Source organism: Carassius auratus, chromosome 12 (assembly GCF_003368295.1).
Source record: "Carassius auratus strain Wakin chromosome 12, ASM336829v1, whole genome shotgun sequence".
Lineage (NCBI taxonomy): Eukaryota > Metazoa > Chordata > Actinopteri > Cypriniformes > Cyprinidae > Carassius > Carassius auratus.
In genome coordinates, this window is record NC_039254.1 from 13,383,769 (window position 1) to 13,403,551 (window position 19,783).

General features: G+C 37.8%; 1 protein-coding gene across 1 annotated transcript; it reads right to left on the minus strand.

Moving 5' to 3' along the window:
- Nucleotides 1-264: 264 nt before the first annotated feature.
- top2a (DNA topoisomerase II alpha) lies at nt 265-19,515 on the minus strand. Its single transcript, XM_026277054.1, has 35 exons — nt 19,289-19,515; nt 18,092-18,238; nt 17,697-17,787; nt 16,966-17,029; nt 16,734-16,879; nt 16,550-16,647; nt 15,857-16,069; nt 15,583-15,756; nt 13,479-13,580; nt 13,246-13,383; nt 12,875-13,013; nt 12,640-12,797; nt 10,080-10,205; nt 9,894-10,004; nt 9,699-9,804; nt 9,369-9,478; nt 9,158-9,250; nt 8,916-9,030; nt 8,602-8,723; nt 8,219-8,367; nt 7,898-8,129; nt 7,649-7,783; nt 7,085-7,285; nt 6,763-6,958; nt 4,140-4,231; nt 3,897-4,040; nt 3,726-3,809; nt 3,349-3,546; nt 3,031-3,157; nt 2,418-2,561; nt 1,974-2,142; nt 1,780-1,847; nt 1,562-1,672; nt 1,045-1,286; nt 265-729 (listed from the first exon to the last, which is right to left on the minus strand). Exons 1-35 carry the CDS (start codon nt 19,313-19,315, stop codon nt 592-594), a joined length of 4,710 nt encoding a protein of 1,569 aa, XP_026132839.1. The 5' UTR covers nt 19,316-19,515; the 3' UTR covers nt 265-591.
- Nucleotides 19,516-19,783: the final 268 nt, after the last annotated feature.

Below are 19,783 nucleotides of genomic sequence, written 5' to 3' on the forward strand. Positions count from 1 at the left end.
CAAATTTTAACATGGCTCCTTTCATCTGTTGCCAGTACAAATGTCAAATTTAAATTGAAATAAGTGCAGCTTCTTGCTTCTGTGCATAATCCCACTTTGGTATTAAGAGACGAGTTCAAAGTAAAGATCAGAATGAAAGCATGCAGATTAAGTAATCAATACTATGTATGCCACCGTACACGCTTTTCAGTCATTTACAGAATTCATTAGAAATGTGTATTCCCCTAATATCATAAAAGTAGACCATAAAACCAATCAGTCAACCAATTCTCACTGAAAATTTATTACAAGCTTTGAACAAGAGAACATATGAAATATTTACAAGACAATACAACATGTATAAAAAGAAACAATGAACAATGCAATAAAAAGATACTTTGTCACACATGTGAGACTAGTTTGTCATTGATCACTTAAAAACAACAACAACAACAGAAAACAGCCACATAAAACATACTTTCCACAAGTATAAACATTTCCTTAAGGTTTATATTCTTTTTTTTTTTTTTTTATTTATGAAAAAAAATCAAGTTAAAAAAACCTAACAACTCTGTAACCTTTTAGTATCATACACAGGATACTTCAGGACACTTAATAGTCATCAGAATCGGAATCCAGAGCGTAGGTCACAGGTTTGGTGGTACGTGCAGCTCGGCTCCTGGGAGCTCCAGACATCACAACCTTCTGTTCCAGCTGAAAGCTGTCATCATCCTCCACGCTCTTCGCTTTCTGGAACAGAAAATTAAATTTGGGTTTTAACTCGCAAGCTTTTCAATAAAAGCTACTATAGCAAATGTATACTATAAAAGTACATATATTTGTTTTATTGCTTGTAGCTTTTTTGTACTAGGAAAGTATATCAAATTTTTCAGTTTTTTTTTTCTTGTACTGAACAATTATTTGTACAGCAGTTTAATATTGAATGCTACATGCAACTTAATTTGAAAGTAGGTTTTTTTTAATATTTAAACGTATAGAGTAAATCATAAAAATACTGGTTATCAAATACTGATACCATTAAATAATACTAAAGTGTCATAATACCTTTACAGCAGTGCTTTTGCCCTTGAGGCGATCTATCAGATTGCCACGTTCAGAGTCTGAACTGTCTGACTGGTCACTGCTTTGAGTGGGCTTCCTCTTCTTGGCCGGTTTCTTCTCAACCACAACAGGGGCTGCGCCGTCCGAGTCAGAAGACTGTTTGACAGCAACAGGCTTCTTGGTGGCTTTGGATTTTTTAGGACTTGTTTTAGAGAGCACATCAAGGATTGAGGGCTGTTTTGCATCTAGAAAGTTGAAATCATTTATAAATTTAATAAGCTGCTATAGTGATATTCAATACAAGAATTTGCACTCTTATAAAAGGTTATTTATCAGCATTTAGAGCTCCATGAAGAACTTTAAACATCAATGAAACTTTTCCATTTCCCTTTTTTTATAAGAACTGTTCACTTTAAGTTCTTTGGGGAACTAAAAATACTTATGGCATCACTGCCCTTTTAAAAACTAAGAGCATAAAACTGCACTGAAATTCCACAATTAAGTAACAACATTCAAACACCTGTAGCTTTCTTCTTAGGAGCAGCACTGGTCTTCTTTGCGGCCGGTTTCTTGGTGGCTCCTACAGCTGATTTTTTCACAGGTTTAGGGGCTGGCTCTTGGCTGGTCTCAGCTAGTTTAACAAGCACAGTGAACAAGTAAACCAGCTGACAAGCAATCACGTTACTGACAAAGCTCAAGACATGATCTGTGATTGGCAGACAGCTGTGTGGTACTTACAGCCAGACTTGCTACTGGCTTCGAGTTTATCTACTTTTGGTTTGCTGGTTTTTGCTGGTGCTTTTTTCCTGAAAGAAATCAAAAAACAATATTATAGAAAAATACAGAAAGAATTTTGGAAAAATACTATAGATAGTCATAACAGAGAACGATCAAAATCTGTGTAGCAAAAGTAGAAGTGGTGTCAGTCTTACACAACAGGTGCAGGAGGAGGGGAGTCAATGTCACTATCAGGTGCACCGCTGGCTTCTGGGAGGAAAGACTCATCATCCTCAATGACAGCACGCCTCTGTTTAGAGCTCTTTCCCCAGTCATCAAACTCATCTTCACTGCTCGACAGACTGTACTTCTTTTCCACCGCGGCTGCAAAGACAAAATTATTCCAAATATTTCCCCAATTTCCCAAAACTGGATATTTTCCGATTTACTTTCAGGGATCCCACACTTATTAAATGGATTAACATGATCTGCAGATCTGCAAAATCTTTGCACGTAAAAATAAATAAATGACCACACGTTGTGTCAAACACGTTTACAGACAGTCTCCGAAATTTTTGTCTGTCATAATATTTGGATCAGATTTAATTTTATACGTGTTCACATTTGTTCTAAAGGAGTAAACGTGCATGAAGATTCACCTTTGCGCGCTTTCTTTTCTCTTGGAGCCACTTCCTCAGGGATAAGCTCCATGTCAGATTCAGATTCTCCCTCATCAGAAGACCAGGGGTTCTTCTTCTGGATCGGTTTAAAGGAGAGGGTGGTCTGCTTGCCTGACTTTGTGGCTGATACAAAGACAAGATGAAACCTTAAGATCAGAATTTGATGACACCGTATGAATGCATCTGATAAGTCCCATCCAAATGGCACACCCCAGAACTACAAAAGGACTCGGAAATTGTAAATCAACAGCTGATTCTTCTGTAAATTCAAATTTGACATAAAATGGTGGCATTTGAAGTTCTGTACCAACTGTGTGATTGTGCATTTGTGTGTGCTACACAGTGAGGGCCATGTTCTTTCCAATGGTCTCATGGCAAGTCATAACCACTTAACGTTTCCGTTTTGATGAGATAGTGGAGTGCAAGTGAATCATACAAATTCTTATTAACTTTCCACTGAGGTTTAGGATCTAGGGGTGTAACTTGCAATAGTCACCTTTATTTAATAGTTATATACTAATTTCGAATAGATGAAAAGCAGTCCACAGACATCCAACTTGCTCTATTTTCATATTGTACATGCTGGTCTTACTTTTGTCTTTGGCTGGCTCTTTCTTGATCTTCTTGGTGAGTCTTGCAGTCAGTCCCATTTCAGAGCCATCGGCTGCTGCGTCTGCATCATCATCGAACTCCATCTTCATCACCACACCAGCCTCTTTCTAAAAATACACACAAGTATTCCCTCAGGATCCGCTAAACTTATGAAATGTCCGGCTATGAAAACTGATTGAATTTGCTGCTGTAAAACAAATAATCTAAATAAACCGTAATCTGAAGTACAGTGACCTTTCAGAGATTTGCATACATTCAGTTTATGCACGCATGCAAATCTCATTCAGCGCACACATACCTTCCCAGCTTTGCCTCGTTTGACTCCCTCCTTCTTAACGGCTTGGACCTTCATGGTGCTGGTGATGCGGGGGATGACGCGCCGGCCCTGTGGAGTGGGCATGGTCTCGTTCTTTACCTTCACCACCTTTGATTTTCCCACTTTACCTTTCACCACAGGCACTGAATTTTGGGACTCTTTCTCCTTCTGTTCCACACGCTACATGCAAACACACAGATAACCATTGTTGACTTTACAAATCACTAATGACACTGAAATGTTAGATTTGAAAACCGGCACAAATTTCAGTAAAATGACATACGTATTTCTTTATATGAAGCAACTCCAGTACAATGTTTGGTACATAAGCTTCCACCAAATAATTTAAAAAAAAATACCTCCAGTTCCTCAGTAAAGGCTGCCAGATCCTCTTTCCACAGATCAGCAGGTGCTTTCATCTTGAGCGTGTTCAACTCCGTCATCTGCAGAACAGAAGCATGAGAACTTTTGTAAACTCCACTGCTATACTAAATCACCAGCTGTGCTTCCATCATCACAGACTTCGTCACCTTAGCATCTCTCTGTTTGCATAGCTCATCTTTCTTTTCTTTGGTCAGGTACCACATGGGCATGCTGAGTAGATAGTTATAATCAGGGCCAGATGTGTCCTCCTCTTTTTCCTTCTCCTCCTCATCCTCATCCTCCTCTGCATCCTGCCAAACACAAAATGAAAATTATAATAATGCAGGTAACGAGTCAAAAAGAAGAAACCAAAATAACTATTTATTGAACAAGGTTGTTGTGGAGCGTACCTTTGCCTGAGCATCTTTCCATGCCTTAACAGGGTCCGAGTCATAGCCCATCTGCTGGAGCATGCGGATCAGCTCCTTCTTCGGTTTATTTTCTAAAAATAAAATAAGAAGCTTTATACCAAACACTTAAAAGACCTTTACCTTGGAATCTGTATTTACTTAACACCTAGAGATACACTATATAAAGTACCATATTGGAGTTTCCCACCAAGACGTTGGTGACCAGCCAGAGTTTTAAAATTACCCAAACATACATTTAGATCTGACATAAAACTCCAAATATACTAAAATTAAATCAAATCGTAATGGGTTGCAATTAAATAAACTACAGACTGTTGAAATGCATGGTTTAAAAAGGAAGCATGGAATGCACACAGCTTGAGATACGTCTCAGAGCAGGTTAACAGTGAAGTGAACGGGAGAGGGAGGGTTGAGCCCCTGAAATTAGGATTGTAATTACACTACTGTAAAATAAATTAACATTTGTTTAAATCATTTAGCAGATGCTTTTACAGGCTTTCTACAGATATTAACAAGTTAAATATAGGGCTGTCACACTAACTAATTTTACTGGACGATAAATTGTCCAAGAAATTAAAAAAAAAAAAAAAAAAAAAAATCGCAATAAACGGTAATATTGCCATTCTAAGACCAGTTTCAACTAATATAATGACAATGGCATAACGCAGTACACCTTTTCAAAGGTCAATAAACTTATGGCAGATTCAGAGCAAAAAATACCAACATGTTGACTGTGTGGCTTAAAATTAATACATTTTGTATGTTATGTTTATATGCCAGTTAGGGATGTTCATATTGACTGTTTAACAGTTAACCGATAGTAAGTGCGCTCATAACGAAAGCGACACGCTCGCAACATGCTCGTTTTTTTCCAGGCCCGTCCGCAATGCATCTAGTTAAAAACATCTCCGCTTTTCAGAATGGCGCAAGCGCACCAGGTCATGTGACAAGAACCAACTCAATCAGCTTCCTTCGGGTCAAAATTCCCATTGTTTTTTTTGTTTTTTTTTTTAAATGGGGTGTACCCAAACACTGCAGAGTTTGTTTGTTTTTTTTTTTGTTTTTTTTTTACTTTTCTTCAAAAATAAATCTTGTAGCAGAGTTACAGCAAGGGTTTTTCGGTGGTGGAAATCCATTACTGAAATGTCCTTGTTGTAACGGAGATCGCAGCTGATGAATGCTTAGCAACGACAGACGCCTCAGGAGCGCAACTGCCCTGCGCGTGTACGTGTCTGTGTTAACTCACTGGACGCGTTGACACACGCAACCACACGTCTACAGACATATAGCGGAGCAAGGTAAATGAAGCGAGTAGTAGCAATAGTGCAAGTACAATGCTGTTTCACTTAAGACGCAAATATCCACAAGCAAATGTAAGGTGCTTTCCAAAGCTAGTCACTCTAGCCAAACTGACATCTGCGCCATCAGAGAGGGGGTTTTCTACAGCGGGCTGTCCACAGGCTGCGCTCCAGACTAACCCCACATCCTGACATGTTACTTTTTTTTATATATATAAAAACGTAAAGAAATTATCAAGGCCGAAAAAATTTCCTTTTCAATACCACCTTTTATGAAATGTAAAACCTAAACCAGTGATGGAAATACGTCATAAATGTCATTTATTAATACACTATACAGTGAAATTTTCATATGAGCAGACAAACGCAGAAGCGCACAGGAGAAACGGCAAAACAAAATGCAGGTCACAAATTAGAAGCATAAAACGAGGATTTGTCAAGAAAAAATGTCGGAAGATTTTGATATAAGCCAAGAGGAGACTGGTTTTCCATTGCTAAAGTAAGGACACTTTGCTACCTTTGCTCCAGTTAACAAACTCGAAAGACAAGGTTCTCACACAGGTGCGGGCACTGCGTATACATCCTCCGTCATCTGCGTGAAATGGCTTGCATGTATGCGTTTATAATGTGAGAAAAGTGTTTGCTTTAAATATGGATATTTTTTTACAACAACAACGATTAGGTACAGTGGGCCTTTATTCAATTCTTGATGGAAGAGATGTGTATTTAGCGGTTTCTTGAAAATGGAAGTCTCAGAAGCTCTTAAGTCTCAGATCCTTGTATAGAGTTGGGCAGCAGGTAGTAGTTAAGGTAAATGTGATTTTGGGTCTCTTTGAGATGGCACTGTGATGAGCTTCTGGAGGCCTCACAATTCTGAAGTGTAAATGTAATGTGATGAGGACTTAGACATTACCATATTTAAAACCCATAGTCTGTAATGTTTTCTCTTGGTTCATGTCAAATTAATTTTGATAAATAAGTCGCACCTGACTACAAGTAGCAGGAGACTATGAGAAAAACTATGAGAAAAAAAAAGTGCAACTTATAGTCCGGAAAATACGGTAAATACTAAAATGATTATACACTTTCACCATGTGCATTCCAAGGATTTCATTGTTATCAGTTGATCTGTATTGGCCAAATAGCACTCATAAAATAAGATAATAATTAAGTAGCTCAATCTAATGTGTTGATAGACAAATAGGTTAAAAACGCACTTGTAATGTGTTGAGGTCAGTGTATGGCACAAGGCAAAAGTAGAATATGTTCTGCTTCTGCATGTGATGTGAAACCAAATGTCTCACCAATGACCAGAGTGCCCTGGATCTTCTCCAGAATGAATCGGGCCTGGTTGGAAAGTCTGGCACTTTCAGCCCCCAGCATACCTAGCAGCCAGTCTTTCCTTAGGACGTAATACTTCATTCTGAGCTCAAAGAAATCCTTCAGGATGTCCTGAACAGACTCGTACTTCTTCAGACTGCCCACATGATCAAACAACACCTGCATGAGAATGATATAGACAACAGAAGTCAACAAATGTTTTTAGGATTGGGTTAAAAAAAAAATGAATGCATTTTTTAAAGGATGAATTTAGTGATTTTAAATATATGGTGTGTGCTTGTTCACCATAGAGTGACAGGTGAGCAGATTCTGTAGTTTGAAGACTTTGTGTAGTCCAGCTGCCTCAGCCTCTCTCAGGCGCTCCTCTGTCATCTTAATGACGAAACGCACTGTGGTGTCTGTATGATACTCCTTATAGTCTGTGATTAAAGCAGGAACCTTCTCCGTGCCGTTCAGCATCGCCTCCAAAACATTCTCCTTATAGGTCTGAGAGACGTCATTTTATTCATCATTTATTCCACAGAAAATGTTTCGTTATTTTTATCTGCTGAACTGACTGGCATAATTTTCTGCTTGTGCTCAATTTCCATATTACCCAGATATTTTCCAAACGTCACAGGTTAAACGCATCGCTAATTTTATATACAGCATGAAACCTGAATTTACAGTGAAGGAAACTTTGGTAATAAATATTTTAAACTCTAGCAGATATTACTGAATGTCTTTATGATTTAGTTGAACTAATTTTACCAGTTTATCATGCCAACTGAATATTTACATAAAAAAGCTGGGTCCTACAAGGAATCATAAATAAACTTCCTAAAAGTAGTATAAAAATACTTCACATACCTGTGTCCAGGTTTTGATTGGCAGTTCAGTGATCTCAATGGTGGTAGAGTCAATGATGGCCACCTCTCCGTTATTCACATACTGATTCTTCGCCAATTCATCAATGGTGCCTTTGAACCCCTTATAGCTTGGAAGCTAGACATAAATTGGCGAAATGAGTACATCAACCACTTCTGGTTTAGAATAATATGCATTATGAAAACAAATGCGTTTATGGTAATTCAATTTAAAACATGAATTCATTTTTACCATGGGAAGTGGATCTTCTCCACTGAGCATGCGGTGAATATTGTTGATGATCTCTCTCACATCATAGTTGGGGATGCGGCTGGCCCATCCTGTGCCGATGCCCTCACCTCCATTAGCCAGCACCAGAGGGATGATGGGTATGTACCACTCTGGCTCCACACGCAAATTATCATCGTAGTTATACTTCAACAGGTTATCATCCACAGCAGGGAACAGCAGACGAGCAAGTGGACTGAGAATAATTAAAAACGATTGTTTTATTTACTAGTTATGACATTTTTATTTGTTAGCCATAATCATTAGCCGTGTGCATCTGTGTACCTGAGCATAGTAAAGATGTATCTGGGGCTGGCAGAGTCTTTGCCTCCATGCAAACGTGTGCCGAACTGACCCAGAGGCTGAAGCATGTTCAAATTATTACTGCCCACAAAGTTCTGAGCAAGACCCACAATGGTCATCATAAGAGAGACCTGAGGAATAGAAAAGTATTTAAATAGTTTTAACATGTGAAAGCTACCAGGTTAACTAGTTTCATATTATAATCATGACAGTAGTTTAATAGAGACATCTTAGCTCAATTTTACTTTTTAATCTGTTTTTATAACTTATTGCTTTTGTTAAGCAAGATACTGCCCTGCTATGTGACAAGATTTTCCATATACAGACTAAAGAATGAATGAGGTGAGTGGTACAAAAGTCCTCACCTCTCCATGGTGATATGCTGACATCTCAGCCACTGATCCAGCCAATTGAGCCACTTTCACCTCTCTCTTATCATTCCTCTTAAAACAGCAGAAAAGCACTTTCCTTTGGCCTGGTTTCAGACCTGAAACATACATCCATAACTTCTGTGCATCTTTGTTCAGTAGTTCTTGTCTTGTATTCTATCATTGCCTTGACTATGACTATCTTAGACAAGCAGCACAACTGTATCATTTTACCCTTTGTAAGCCTATAAAACTATACAGAACTATTCAAAAATGACTATTGCAATGCTGCAGAAATTCAGGTTTCTCACCATCCACCAAGCAGGGGATTGATCTCTCGTTGTCAGAGTTGGAGAACTGCACAAGCTCTTTATTGATAAAGTCATGGTAGGTGAGGGATGTGGTTTCCTGTCCGTACAGGTACTCCTGCACAAAGCAGAAACAAGATTGTGCTTTCTAGTGGCACACAAGTCTATAAACTATATTTCCCATTTTAAAAATAAATAAAAATTATTATTTTATATATATTTTTTTTTCCTGAGGGTTATGGTACCTCAGGAAGGTTGTGTTCTCTGCGCTGACGTCTGTTGATCATGAAGCTGGTCAGCCATTCCTTCCTCTCATCTACCATCTTCTTACTAAAGGCCTGCAGACAGAAAGACAAAAAAAAAAACAAGCCATAAATATCATCTTTATGAAGATTTATTTTATATTCAAAGTTGCTTGATTGTGTCTACTAGAAATTCAAACAAAGACATGGTTACCAGGGTGATAGCTTCATCATCAGCCGGCCCGGAGTACTTAAAAGGGATACGGTGTCTCATCATATCCGAAAAATACTCTTTGGCCTCCTTAGACGTGCTGGTACCCAAACCTGGAGAGAGGCGGATAGAAAACTACATGAGATATTTGCAAATCATCATGTATTCATGCACGTTTTAGAACCACTTTCAAAAGTTATTGCAAACACCCGGTGTGCTGGTGACCCAATCTGTGCCCCCTTCACTTTCTACATCACTTGAACACATAAGGAGGACAGAGTAAAAACACTGCTTACGTTTGCCAGTGGACTACCACAGGTGTTTGACACAAACCTTTGTAGTATTTGATCTTCCAGGATTTGGTGTTACTTTGTTTCTCCTTCCACTCGTTGAACTCTGGGATACTGTAGAAAGAAAGCTCCTGCTTCTTATTGGATGCCTAGAGAGCAACAATAAAGGCAGTCAATGAAATGTTTCCACACCAAACATTTTTGTATATTACTGATGACAAGTGCAGCTGGAATCTACCTTGATGATCGGTGTGATAAACTCTTCCAGGAAGTTGTGGCGCAGCAGTGACGGCCAGTTATGATGGATAAAGTTGATGAGAAGACCTTTAATGTGAGATCCATCTTGATCCTGCAGAAATAATCCATTATTATATGTACAAACTACACAAATATTCTGTAACAGGCACACTGTGTACAGTCTGACCTGATCTGTCATGATCATGAGCTTGCCGTAGCGCAGGCTCTTGAGTGACTCAGGGTCACTGTAGTTCTTCTTGTACTGCAGACCCAGGATCTTTATGATGTTGTTGATCTCCGCATTCTCCATGATCTGGGGAAGAACAAATTAATTGATACAACCCCATGAAGTGGGACTGGGCTATATGACCTAAAATCTATACTATCTATTATTTGTTTGTGTGTGTTTTTTTAACACCTTTATTGTGAAAGGACAGTAAAGAGCTCACAGGAGAGAACTGGGAGGAGAAAGGGGAGCAGGATCAGCAAAGGACCTCAAGGCAGGATTGGAACTCGGGTCGCCGTGAGTGCTTTGTGCTATATGTGGATGCTCTAGTCACAAATATTGATAGATTTTTCTTGCCCTCATTGATAATTAAAAGGTTTTAAAATGTAAAAAGCTAATTTCCTAAAATATTTTGCAGGAAAAATACAAATTTCCCTGCGAAAAGTAGAATATAACTTGCATCTCTTTTAAATTAGTATTATTTTTAAGGGACATGAAACCCCAGACTACTTTCATTTTTATTTAATTTCAGATTTTAGCAGAGGTGTTTGTGTTGCACACCACAGAGGACAATGTTAGCATTCGATAATTTTAACTGTTGGAGATAACATTTAGACTGTTAGATGACATTGCGCACATTAACAGAGAAATGTTCATGGGTTGAAGAAGAGTTTGCTTTTGCTTTGTAATAAGATTTTGGCACAAACGCGATTCATTCACTAGGAGAGCATAACCGTTTTTACAGTTCCGAGGAAAAACCCATCAAAAGGCTTACCGTATTTTCCAGACTATAAGTAGCACGTTTTTTCATAGTTTAGCTGGTCCTGTGACTTATAGTCAGGTGCGACTTATTTATCAAAATTAATTTGACATGAACCGAGAAAAATGAACCAATAGAAAACATTACCATATACAGCCGCGAGAGGGCGCTCTATGCTGCTCAGTGCTCCTGTAGCCTACATTGAAAACAGAGTGTACCCTCTCGCGGCTGGAGACGGTAATGTTTTCTCTTGGTTATTAATGAATGCGACTTATAGTCCAGTGCGACTTATAGTCTGAAAAATACGGTATATAAACACCACAGAATAAGCCTAAAATCTTCTCAGAGGTGCAACAGGGAGTTCATAAGCGTTTTTCGATGCAGTGCGCAAATGGCTGTGCATTTGTGTTTTTAACTCCATGGAAGCTAAATTAAACTGTCTGAACACAAAGCTGTGTTTTGTGTTCGTCTCCCCTCTTCCGCACCACAGTGCACCATAGCCACTCTTTTTTTGTTGTTTTTTTTTCTAAACTGTGGCGAGAACTCACCAGTGCTGAAATGGGGGATTTTAAGACCCTTTAAATAATGCATTGTGAAAAGTAGACAGAAAAGTGAAATAATATCCGGCATCTACTATCAACCAAGGTTTAAAATAATGAATGTAAATACAACAACGCTGATTAAGAGAATGAGCAGGGGCCCATTTCAGAAAGGAGCTTAAGTGAAAACGAAGTACCGTATTTTCCGCACTATAAAGGTGCACCTTCAATGAATGGCCTATTTTAGAACTGTTTTCATATATAGGATGCACCGAATTATAAGGTGCATAGAATAGAAGATACTGCAGTCAAACGTTTGACTGGGTTTGCGTTATGCATCCACTAAAAGGAGCTGTGCTAAAGGGAATGTCGACATTATGACAGAGCGCCTTGGTCCATATATAAGGCGCTCCGATTTGTAAGGCGGACTGTCATTTTTTGAGAAAATTAAAGGCTTTCAAGTGCACCTTATAGTGCGGAAAATACGGTATGTTAACACTGAAACTCTAGGTTTTCGGTTTCAGAATGGGATTTTTGTCAAACTTGAGAAAGCAGGGTAAGGCCCAATCCCAATTCTATTTTATACCCTGCTTTTTTACATTTTGAAATATATTCAAACATAAAACAGCTATTTTAAGTAGGCTAGTTAAAATATTCCAGTTTTGCTGTACTTTGGATCATATAAATGCAGGCTTGGTGAACAATAGACAAAAAAAACATTAACAAACTTACGGTTCAAAGACTTCTGACTGGTAGTATAGGCAAGTTAAGGCAACTTTCATTTTTCTCTAATTTCTAGCTTTTAACTGGCTTAGAAATCTATAACTGCTGGACAATAACAAATATAATGATATGTTTTCTATACTACAAACAGTTTATCACATAAGGCAGCATAGTTTATATACTGTAATAAATGCTATGTCAATTAGCACTGCATTGTTCATATACTTAAAGAGTCCTGATCGGGAATTAACATTCGATTTCGAAACCACGTGTTCAAATCTAGACATCCCTAGCATAATGTTTTCTGATTGGTTCATGGTTTTGAAACTGACATTGATGAGTGGCACTTCATGTAAAAGTTCTTTTAATGTGCCTCATGGATTTTTTTTTTTTTTAAAACATGGGAAAATTTCATCGGTTAGAAGTTCTGAATTTCGGTTTCGATTTGAGTAATTGTCCAGCCCTACCATGAAGCACTCAAAATGCTTTTAGTACTGACCTGTTTGTGTGAAGCCTCTCGAACATTGAGCATTTTACCACGCAGAGGGAACACACCATAGCGGTCACGTCCCACCACACCCAGACCTGACACGGCCAGAGTTTTGGCCGAGTCTCCTTCTGTCAGGATCAGAGTGCAGCTAGTGGAGTTCTTCCCACCTGAAACAAACCAGCAATCCTGAAATTAACCTCTGAAAGGGTTTTAATATTTAAACAGCAGAACAAAACCTCGTTACCTGCATCGTTGGCGTCATCCAGCTTGGGTACTCCTTTAATCTTAGTGTGTTTGACAGCAGAGCATTTCTTATTGAGCTGAGCCTGGGCTTTAAACTTCACCCAGTTCATAATGCTCTCCACAATTCCGCAGTTATTAGCCTTCAAACAAGACACAGAGGGGTGAATTAGCGCAGGAGTTTACATGGCTGTAAGGCATCTGCATTCACAAACTACCTGCTCGTGACCAATATCAAAATTTCAGTAAATAGTACCAATAAGAGTAAAATTAAACAGACCTTGATACCAATTTTACCAAATGGATACCAATCACCTATTTGGAATTATTTGACTAACAGGCAATTCAAGATGGTTTAAGGGTCTCATTTCTCACCTGTTTAACAAACTTTTCACTCAGATGGCAGGTGGAACCGAAATTCTTCTGCTGTAATGTCATGTTCTCTTTGGTCTGAGAGTCAAAGCTGGGGTTCTCGATCAGACAGTTCACAAACAACCACATGTGGTTCTTCACCTGCACAGAGTCCAACCAGCACTTTACATCTGACCACAAAATGACATTGCCATAATCATTGAGATGTATACGTTTTAATAATCATCAGGATGTACCTGGAAAGGTTTGACAGTCACTCCAGCCTTGTTCTTCTTTTTCACCACTTCAATCAATTTGGACACAATCTGGTCTGCAACATAGTCGCTGTGTCTGCCACCCTGAGACACAAAAAATCATATTTAAATCACTTTCCACTGTCAAGAAAGATGTCAATCCATGTTTACAGGTCAACAACTTTTAATGGAGTTTCAGATAGCCACCCGGTAAAGCCCCTACAAGAAGAACACTCCAGCATCCACACAAATGTATGTTAATATTCTTATGCACAGTTAAAGTCAGATGAGTCCTGTTGCTGAAAGGCACAAAACAGTGCTGTGGCTATGTTTGGAACGATTTTTGTTGGAAAAAGAGCAAAAAAGATAATATGGTGTCTAAAATGTAAGTCTCTTAATATTAACTTATTTATTGAACTTATTTAACAACCATTTTTTCTGAACTGTATAAAATCAATATCAATGTCTTTTGGAGAGAAAAACAGCACTCTTTGTGTGATATTAACTGTATGAAATGATATAAATATATACATTTTCTGCCCCATATATTGAATTATGTGATAATTCTGAATGCATTTTAATAAACTAATTCTTGCAATGAAAGAACGCACTATAAATGCGCACACGTGCACTAGTCTAACCTGCTAGACTTATTGTATACAATTATGGTCTTTCTGTACCCAAATTTAAGATCTCTTGAAATAATTAAGACTTTCCTGTACAATTTAAGACTTTTTATGACCCACAGAAACCCCGTTTTTAGCAAAATGGCTAATTTGTCATGATATGTTACACAACTATATCACGTTACGAGTAAACGAAACATTTAGAATTTTTACCCAAGTGTGTGTGTGGGGGGGGGGGGGGGTACAATGGTGTTTTGTGTATTCAGAGTTGTTCACAGTGTTAAAGAGATGGATTCTCATGCTAAACATGGCTGAAGTTGTAAAAAATAATTTGGAAGAATGACAGAACTTCTGTGCTGAAAATCTTACTTCGGATGTCGTATAAGTTTCGGCTGTTTTTTTTTTCCGATCGTGCCTCTAGTGACAGACAATAGCGGAACTCCTTATATGAGCATTACTCTCGGAAAAGCATACCAGTGCACACGTTGACCAGAGGAGAGTGAGACCACGCACATCAACACGCTTCAAAATCGTTGGCAGAGCTGCATAGGATTTGTTTGAGAATGCCTCAAAAGTAGTGCGTTTTTGGATGTGAGGGAAAGTATTCAGTGTTCAGCTTCCCCAAGAACCCAGCGTTACATGAATACAGTTTGTTTTTCCGGGGCGGCAACAGAGTGTATCAAGTGCGTTTGTGTGTTCTGGTCATTTAAGTGACAAATGTTTTAGAAACCAGGCCCAGGTCGATGCTGGATTTGCATATCGTTTGCTATTAAAACATGGAGCCGTCCCTGTGATAAAAGACCGCCTCCAGGAGCTTGGCTTTTCCCGAAAGAATCTGAAAACTGTATTTTTCTTTTATAAATATGATAAAACTAAAGACTTTATGGATATATGAAGGATGCAGTACTACTCTATAGGTACTCAAGATTAACATGAGATTAGGTGAAACGGTGCATGTTATGTACCCTTTAACAATTGATACCAGAAATACACTATCCATTATCGATCGCTTTTTACACTGAATAATGGATATTAAAATTATTTAATAAAAGCATCACAATTACACATTTAGATGCTTTGCTGGTTATTTTTGTCACTTATGTTTTAATCAAGCTAATTCACTGGTTGGGCAAGTAAAAAAAAAAAATATTTAAAATTTAAACATGCTAGAAGGCTGTCCAGCTGTAGCTAAACTTTTATTATTATTAATGGGAACATTAAGAAGGTAGTTTGACCTGTATTATGCTACTGCGATTTTCTTTGATGCAGTCAAAAAAAAAAAAAAAAAAAAAAAAATGCTTTGGTCTGTCCAATGATTGTAAAAGGTCCTTCAGATTAAAAGATATTTTAGAAGTAATGCGACTAAAAATATTTAAGACCCATCAAATTTGAATTTTTGACATTATAAGGACACCCTGCATTGTAAACGGTCCTTTTGAAAACTGAATATAATACCAAATTGCAAAGCTTAAGAGGTTTACCTTAGTCGTGGCAATGCTGTTAACAAAGCTGACTTGCTGGAACCCTTTATCACTAAGGGTAAGACACACCTCCCAGCGCTCATTCACAACCTCATGGACTATTGTCAGGGGAGAACCGGTCTCATCCACCTTATCCTTTACATACAGGTCCACATAGCTACGGAAACCATTAATCTAAAAGATAAAGGAAATTAAACTTAGTTGGAAGATACAGTGATGCAAACATACAGTACAATTCTGTGGGGTCAAGAGCAAAAACCAGTCATATACTCACAGGTAGCTTCTTCCCATTGAGAAAGACACGGACACCCTTAGTGGATCCAGCAATGTCATACGCTCGTCGAGTCAGCAGTGCGACAGTGTCTTTATCTAATGCCTGCATCTTAAACTTTGCCAGGTCCGGCTGGAATGTGATGCAGGTGTATTCTTCACCATCAAAGGGCTTGATCTTATACTCCCCTGCTCGGCCCATGTTATCAAACCATGTCTTTGGGGAAAAGGTTAAAGAAGCATTAACATGTTGGTCCAAGATAAGGCACATCAGTTCTGATCAATGTTGCCACTATTAAAATCATACTGACTTCATGATAACTGAAGCACCACAATCTAACTAGATGGCTGACAGAATTCTAAACTACAGAAGTATTCAATGATACTGCTTTTGTCATTAACTGACAGCCAATACTTCACCTTAAAATGACCTGGTGTGCAATTGCAGAGGATTTCAGTTTTTAGGATATAGGCATGTAAATCGTACAAGCAGATGAATATAATGTTAACTGTATTTTTTTAAAAGTTCAAAGTTGCCCTAAGACAAGAAAGCATTTTGGTTTTAGGAAAACTTTGAAAGGTTTTGATCCACTTCAAATGTTGACTACTGTATATTAGTTTTATATTTAAAAACATTTTTATAATACTTGCTATATAACTCATCAACATGCATGAAGCAATCAGGTTTCAAGTTTACCTGTTTGAAACAGCGTTTTGACTCTCGGCACGCAGTCTCCACCGTGAACTTGGTGCTGAAGATGTTACACAACTTCGCACCGTATCCATTACGGCCACCTGTTAACAACACACACACACGATTAAACATTACAGTCAAGTCAAGTCCATTCATACGAATCCATGCATTTCCAGCTTGACCTCACCTGTGACCTTCTTCTCATCATCATCATAGTTACTGGAGGTCAAGAGTTGGCCAAAGATCAGAGCAGGAACGTACACCTTTTCCACCTTGTGCTCAACCACAGGAATACCCTTTCCGTTGTTCCACACACTGATGCTGTTATTCTCCCTGCACACACATACATGCATGCATGCATCACTTAGATGTCTTCCTGATCCACAACGTCGAACAATCTGAGCATGGGAAGTACTTACGAGTCAATGTTAACCTTGATGCAGTTCATAGCTTTGTCCCTCTGTTTGTTATCAGCAGCATTCACTATGAATCAAAGAATGAGTATTATACTTAAGCAGCCATTAGAGCATCCCTACATAAGGTCAAAACTGAGTGGTCTTAAATTGTTGACCTGCATTTAAGAATATTTCATGACCTCCATGTATGTGCATTGATTGAGGTTTATGTGAATAGCCTCCATTAAAGCTCTTAGTCATATAAAGCAATAGTGTCTCAATTAATTTGAATTCACGTTGCAATATCATTTGTGATTTATGAAAGTTTTGAATTCATTGACTTTCAATGGAGGGACAGAAGCTTCTCAAGTTTCATTAAAAATATCTTAATTTGTGTTATGAAGAACGACGAGGGTCTTAGGAGTTTGGAGTAACATTCAAAACCGTAATGATGCATGACGTTTTTTAATAAATAAAAAAAAGCAATTTCTTTTAATGAACAGAAAACATGCACTTTAAAGAATAAGGAGTAGAATAAAGAGCAGGCCTATTTTTATTTTTTTTTAAAAATTAAACTGACTTTTCTTTAAGTGAAGGTAATTCAAGATAATTTTCATAATACAGTAAAAGGTAAACCGTTTAATTAGAGCTGTCTGTTAATCATAGCAATGACTGATTAATCATTTTTATAATCCATTAGTAAAAACTGCTACCAGCAGACTATTTTATCGTCAAAAAAATATATAATAACTCACCCAAAATCTCGTCAAAGATCTTGTAGAGTCCTGGGACATATGTGATGTCTCTGCAGTTCATTCCCATATCCTCATCAAACACCCACATTTGCTAAACAGGAAAGAGTAAGCAAAGAAACATTGGGTTATTCTACAGTTGTAATGCACTAAAATCTGAAAAAAAATGTAAATTATTTTCAAGAAATTAGTTGGCCAGGTTCTTGACAGAATGAAAGGGTTTTTTTTTTTTTTTTACACATAATCGAGCATGAATTCTTGCCTTAAAACCTGTGATCACTTTTGAATAACCATTGACTCTACTGCTGTATAAATGAAACATGTTATGGGCAGAATGCATTATTAATAAACAGTGGGTAGCAGTGGCCCTGATAAACAGCAACATAGAAGATCTCTACCTGAGTAACAGGCTCCACAGAGCCTATGTAGGTGTCAGGACGGAGCAGAATATGCTCCAGCTGGGTCTTCTTCTGATAGATCCTTTCCACAGACAGACGCTTATCATCTTTCTTGGGCTTACTGAGAGCCTTATTCTCAAACAAACTCTAAAGAAAAAGACACAAAAACAATGTTACAGCAAATAAGAAGCAAGTTAAGATTGCTAAAATAAAGCAAAAACTTTTTTAGAAGTCTAGACAAAGGACAGAACGTTCCAATACTACCAGTCCAGTTATTTTCTGCTTTATATTATGTTGTGTATAGTTTACACTTTTTTTTTTTTACACCCATTTGATAAAGTTTGACGTTAAAGTTTTTTTTCTTCGTAGTGTGATTTTTGGATTTCATCCAATTACGGTCAAATAATGATAGATAAAATGACCCAGAGATTTTGAAAAAAGAAAGACCGTGTTATTATGGTGAAGGACAGTCTTAATCTACAAAGCATTTTGGACAAGATTTGCATGGCGTCATCAATACGGCGGACAATTTACTTAAAACAGATAACCGGAATCTCCAAAATGTTACCGGTCAACTTTCAGAAACACACCGCTCACCTCAATGCTAACAGACATAACAGCACAGTTTGCAAATCTAAGAAAAAAAAGCGTCCTTTTCTTGTTCTGCTTTAGGAAACACGTGTGACCAACACCACGTTACCAGTATATTGTAACAACAGTATGCAACTGTAGCGGAAATGACTGTAACCATGGTAACTTTCTCGCAAGGGCGAGGAAAGTTTTAATGAACTCTTAACTAATATCTAATATACTAAGTAATACAAAATGTGGCCCAAGTTACCCTAAAAACAAAGCATTATGTTACACAACGCGGTAACACATTACATATTATGTGTAAACATATTTCAGCTAAATTCAGGCAAGATATGAACAATATATAATGATAGCCATGTAACGTTAGTACATTAGAATAAAACGCGTAACATTTCAACCCTAAACTAACTAAAGTTGTTTCTATTTAAGTAATGTTACATGAACAATAAAAACAAATAACGTTAGTCAACATGACACTGTATCCCAAAGAAATATCATGTATTCTTATCAATTAATGTTTTTCATAAATAATACATGAACACGGGTTATAGATTATTAATGGTCACGTTCTTTTGACAAGGATGTTGTATAAATTAACGTTACCTTCAGAGGTCCTTCTGTTTCAGACATTTTTAACCGTTTACGTTACTCTTTCACGAAGCGAAGAAAAATAAACTTAAATACAAACAGATCTGTCTTCAACTGTAACAAATCACTAGCCCTCCTAAATTACAAAAGATGTCTCGAACTATCTGAATTCAACCTACGAACGCATGAACTAACTCACTGACACTCGCGCGCCTACAAACCAGAGCAACAGTAACCGATTTTCAAATTTGAAATCACACATATGTCCTCCCGCCAAGAACGCTGGCCAATCACAGTCAGGAGTGGGTTGGGTTGTAGTGTTCTTAACCAATGGCGTTACAGATTTTGAGCAGCGACTCGCCTATCTATCTCGTCCAATAACATAGGCGATAACACTCGTTAAACCAATGAGATTTTTGTTCCGGTCTCTCTCACGGTTTAACGGTCAAGAGATTATTATCAACAAATAACAGTAACAAATGTTTGCGTTGATGTCTTTATATTTCTGTG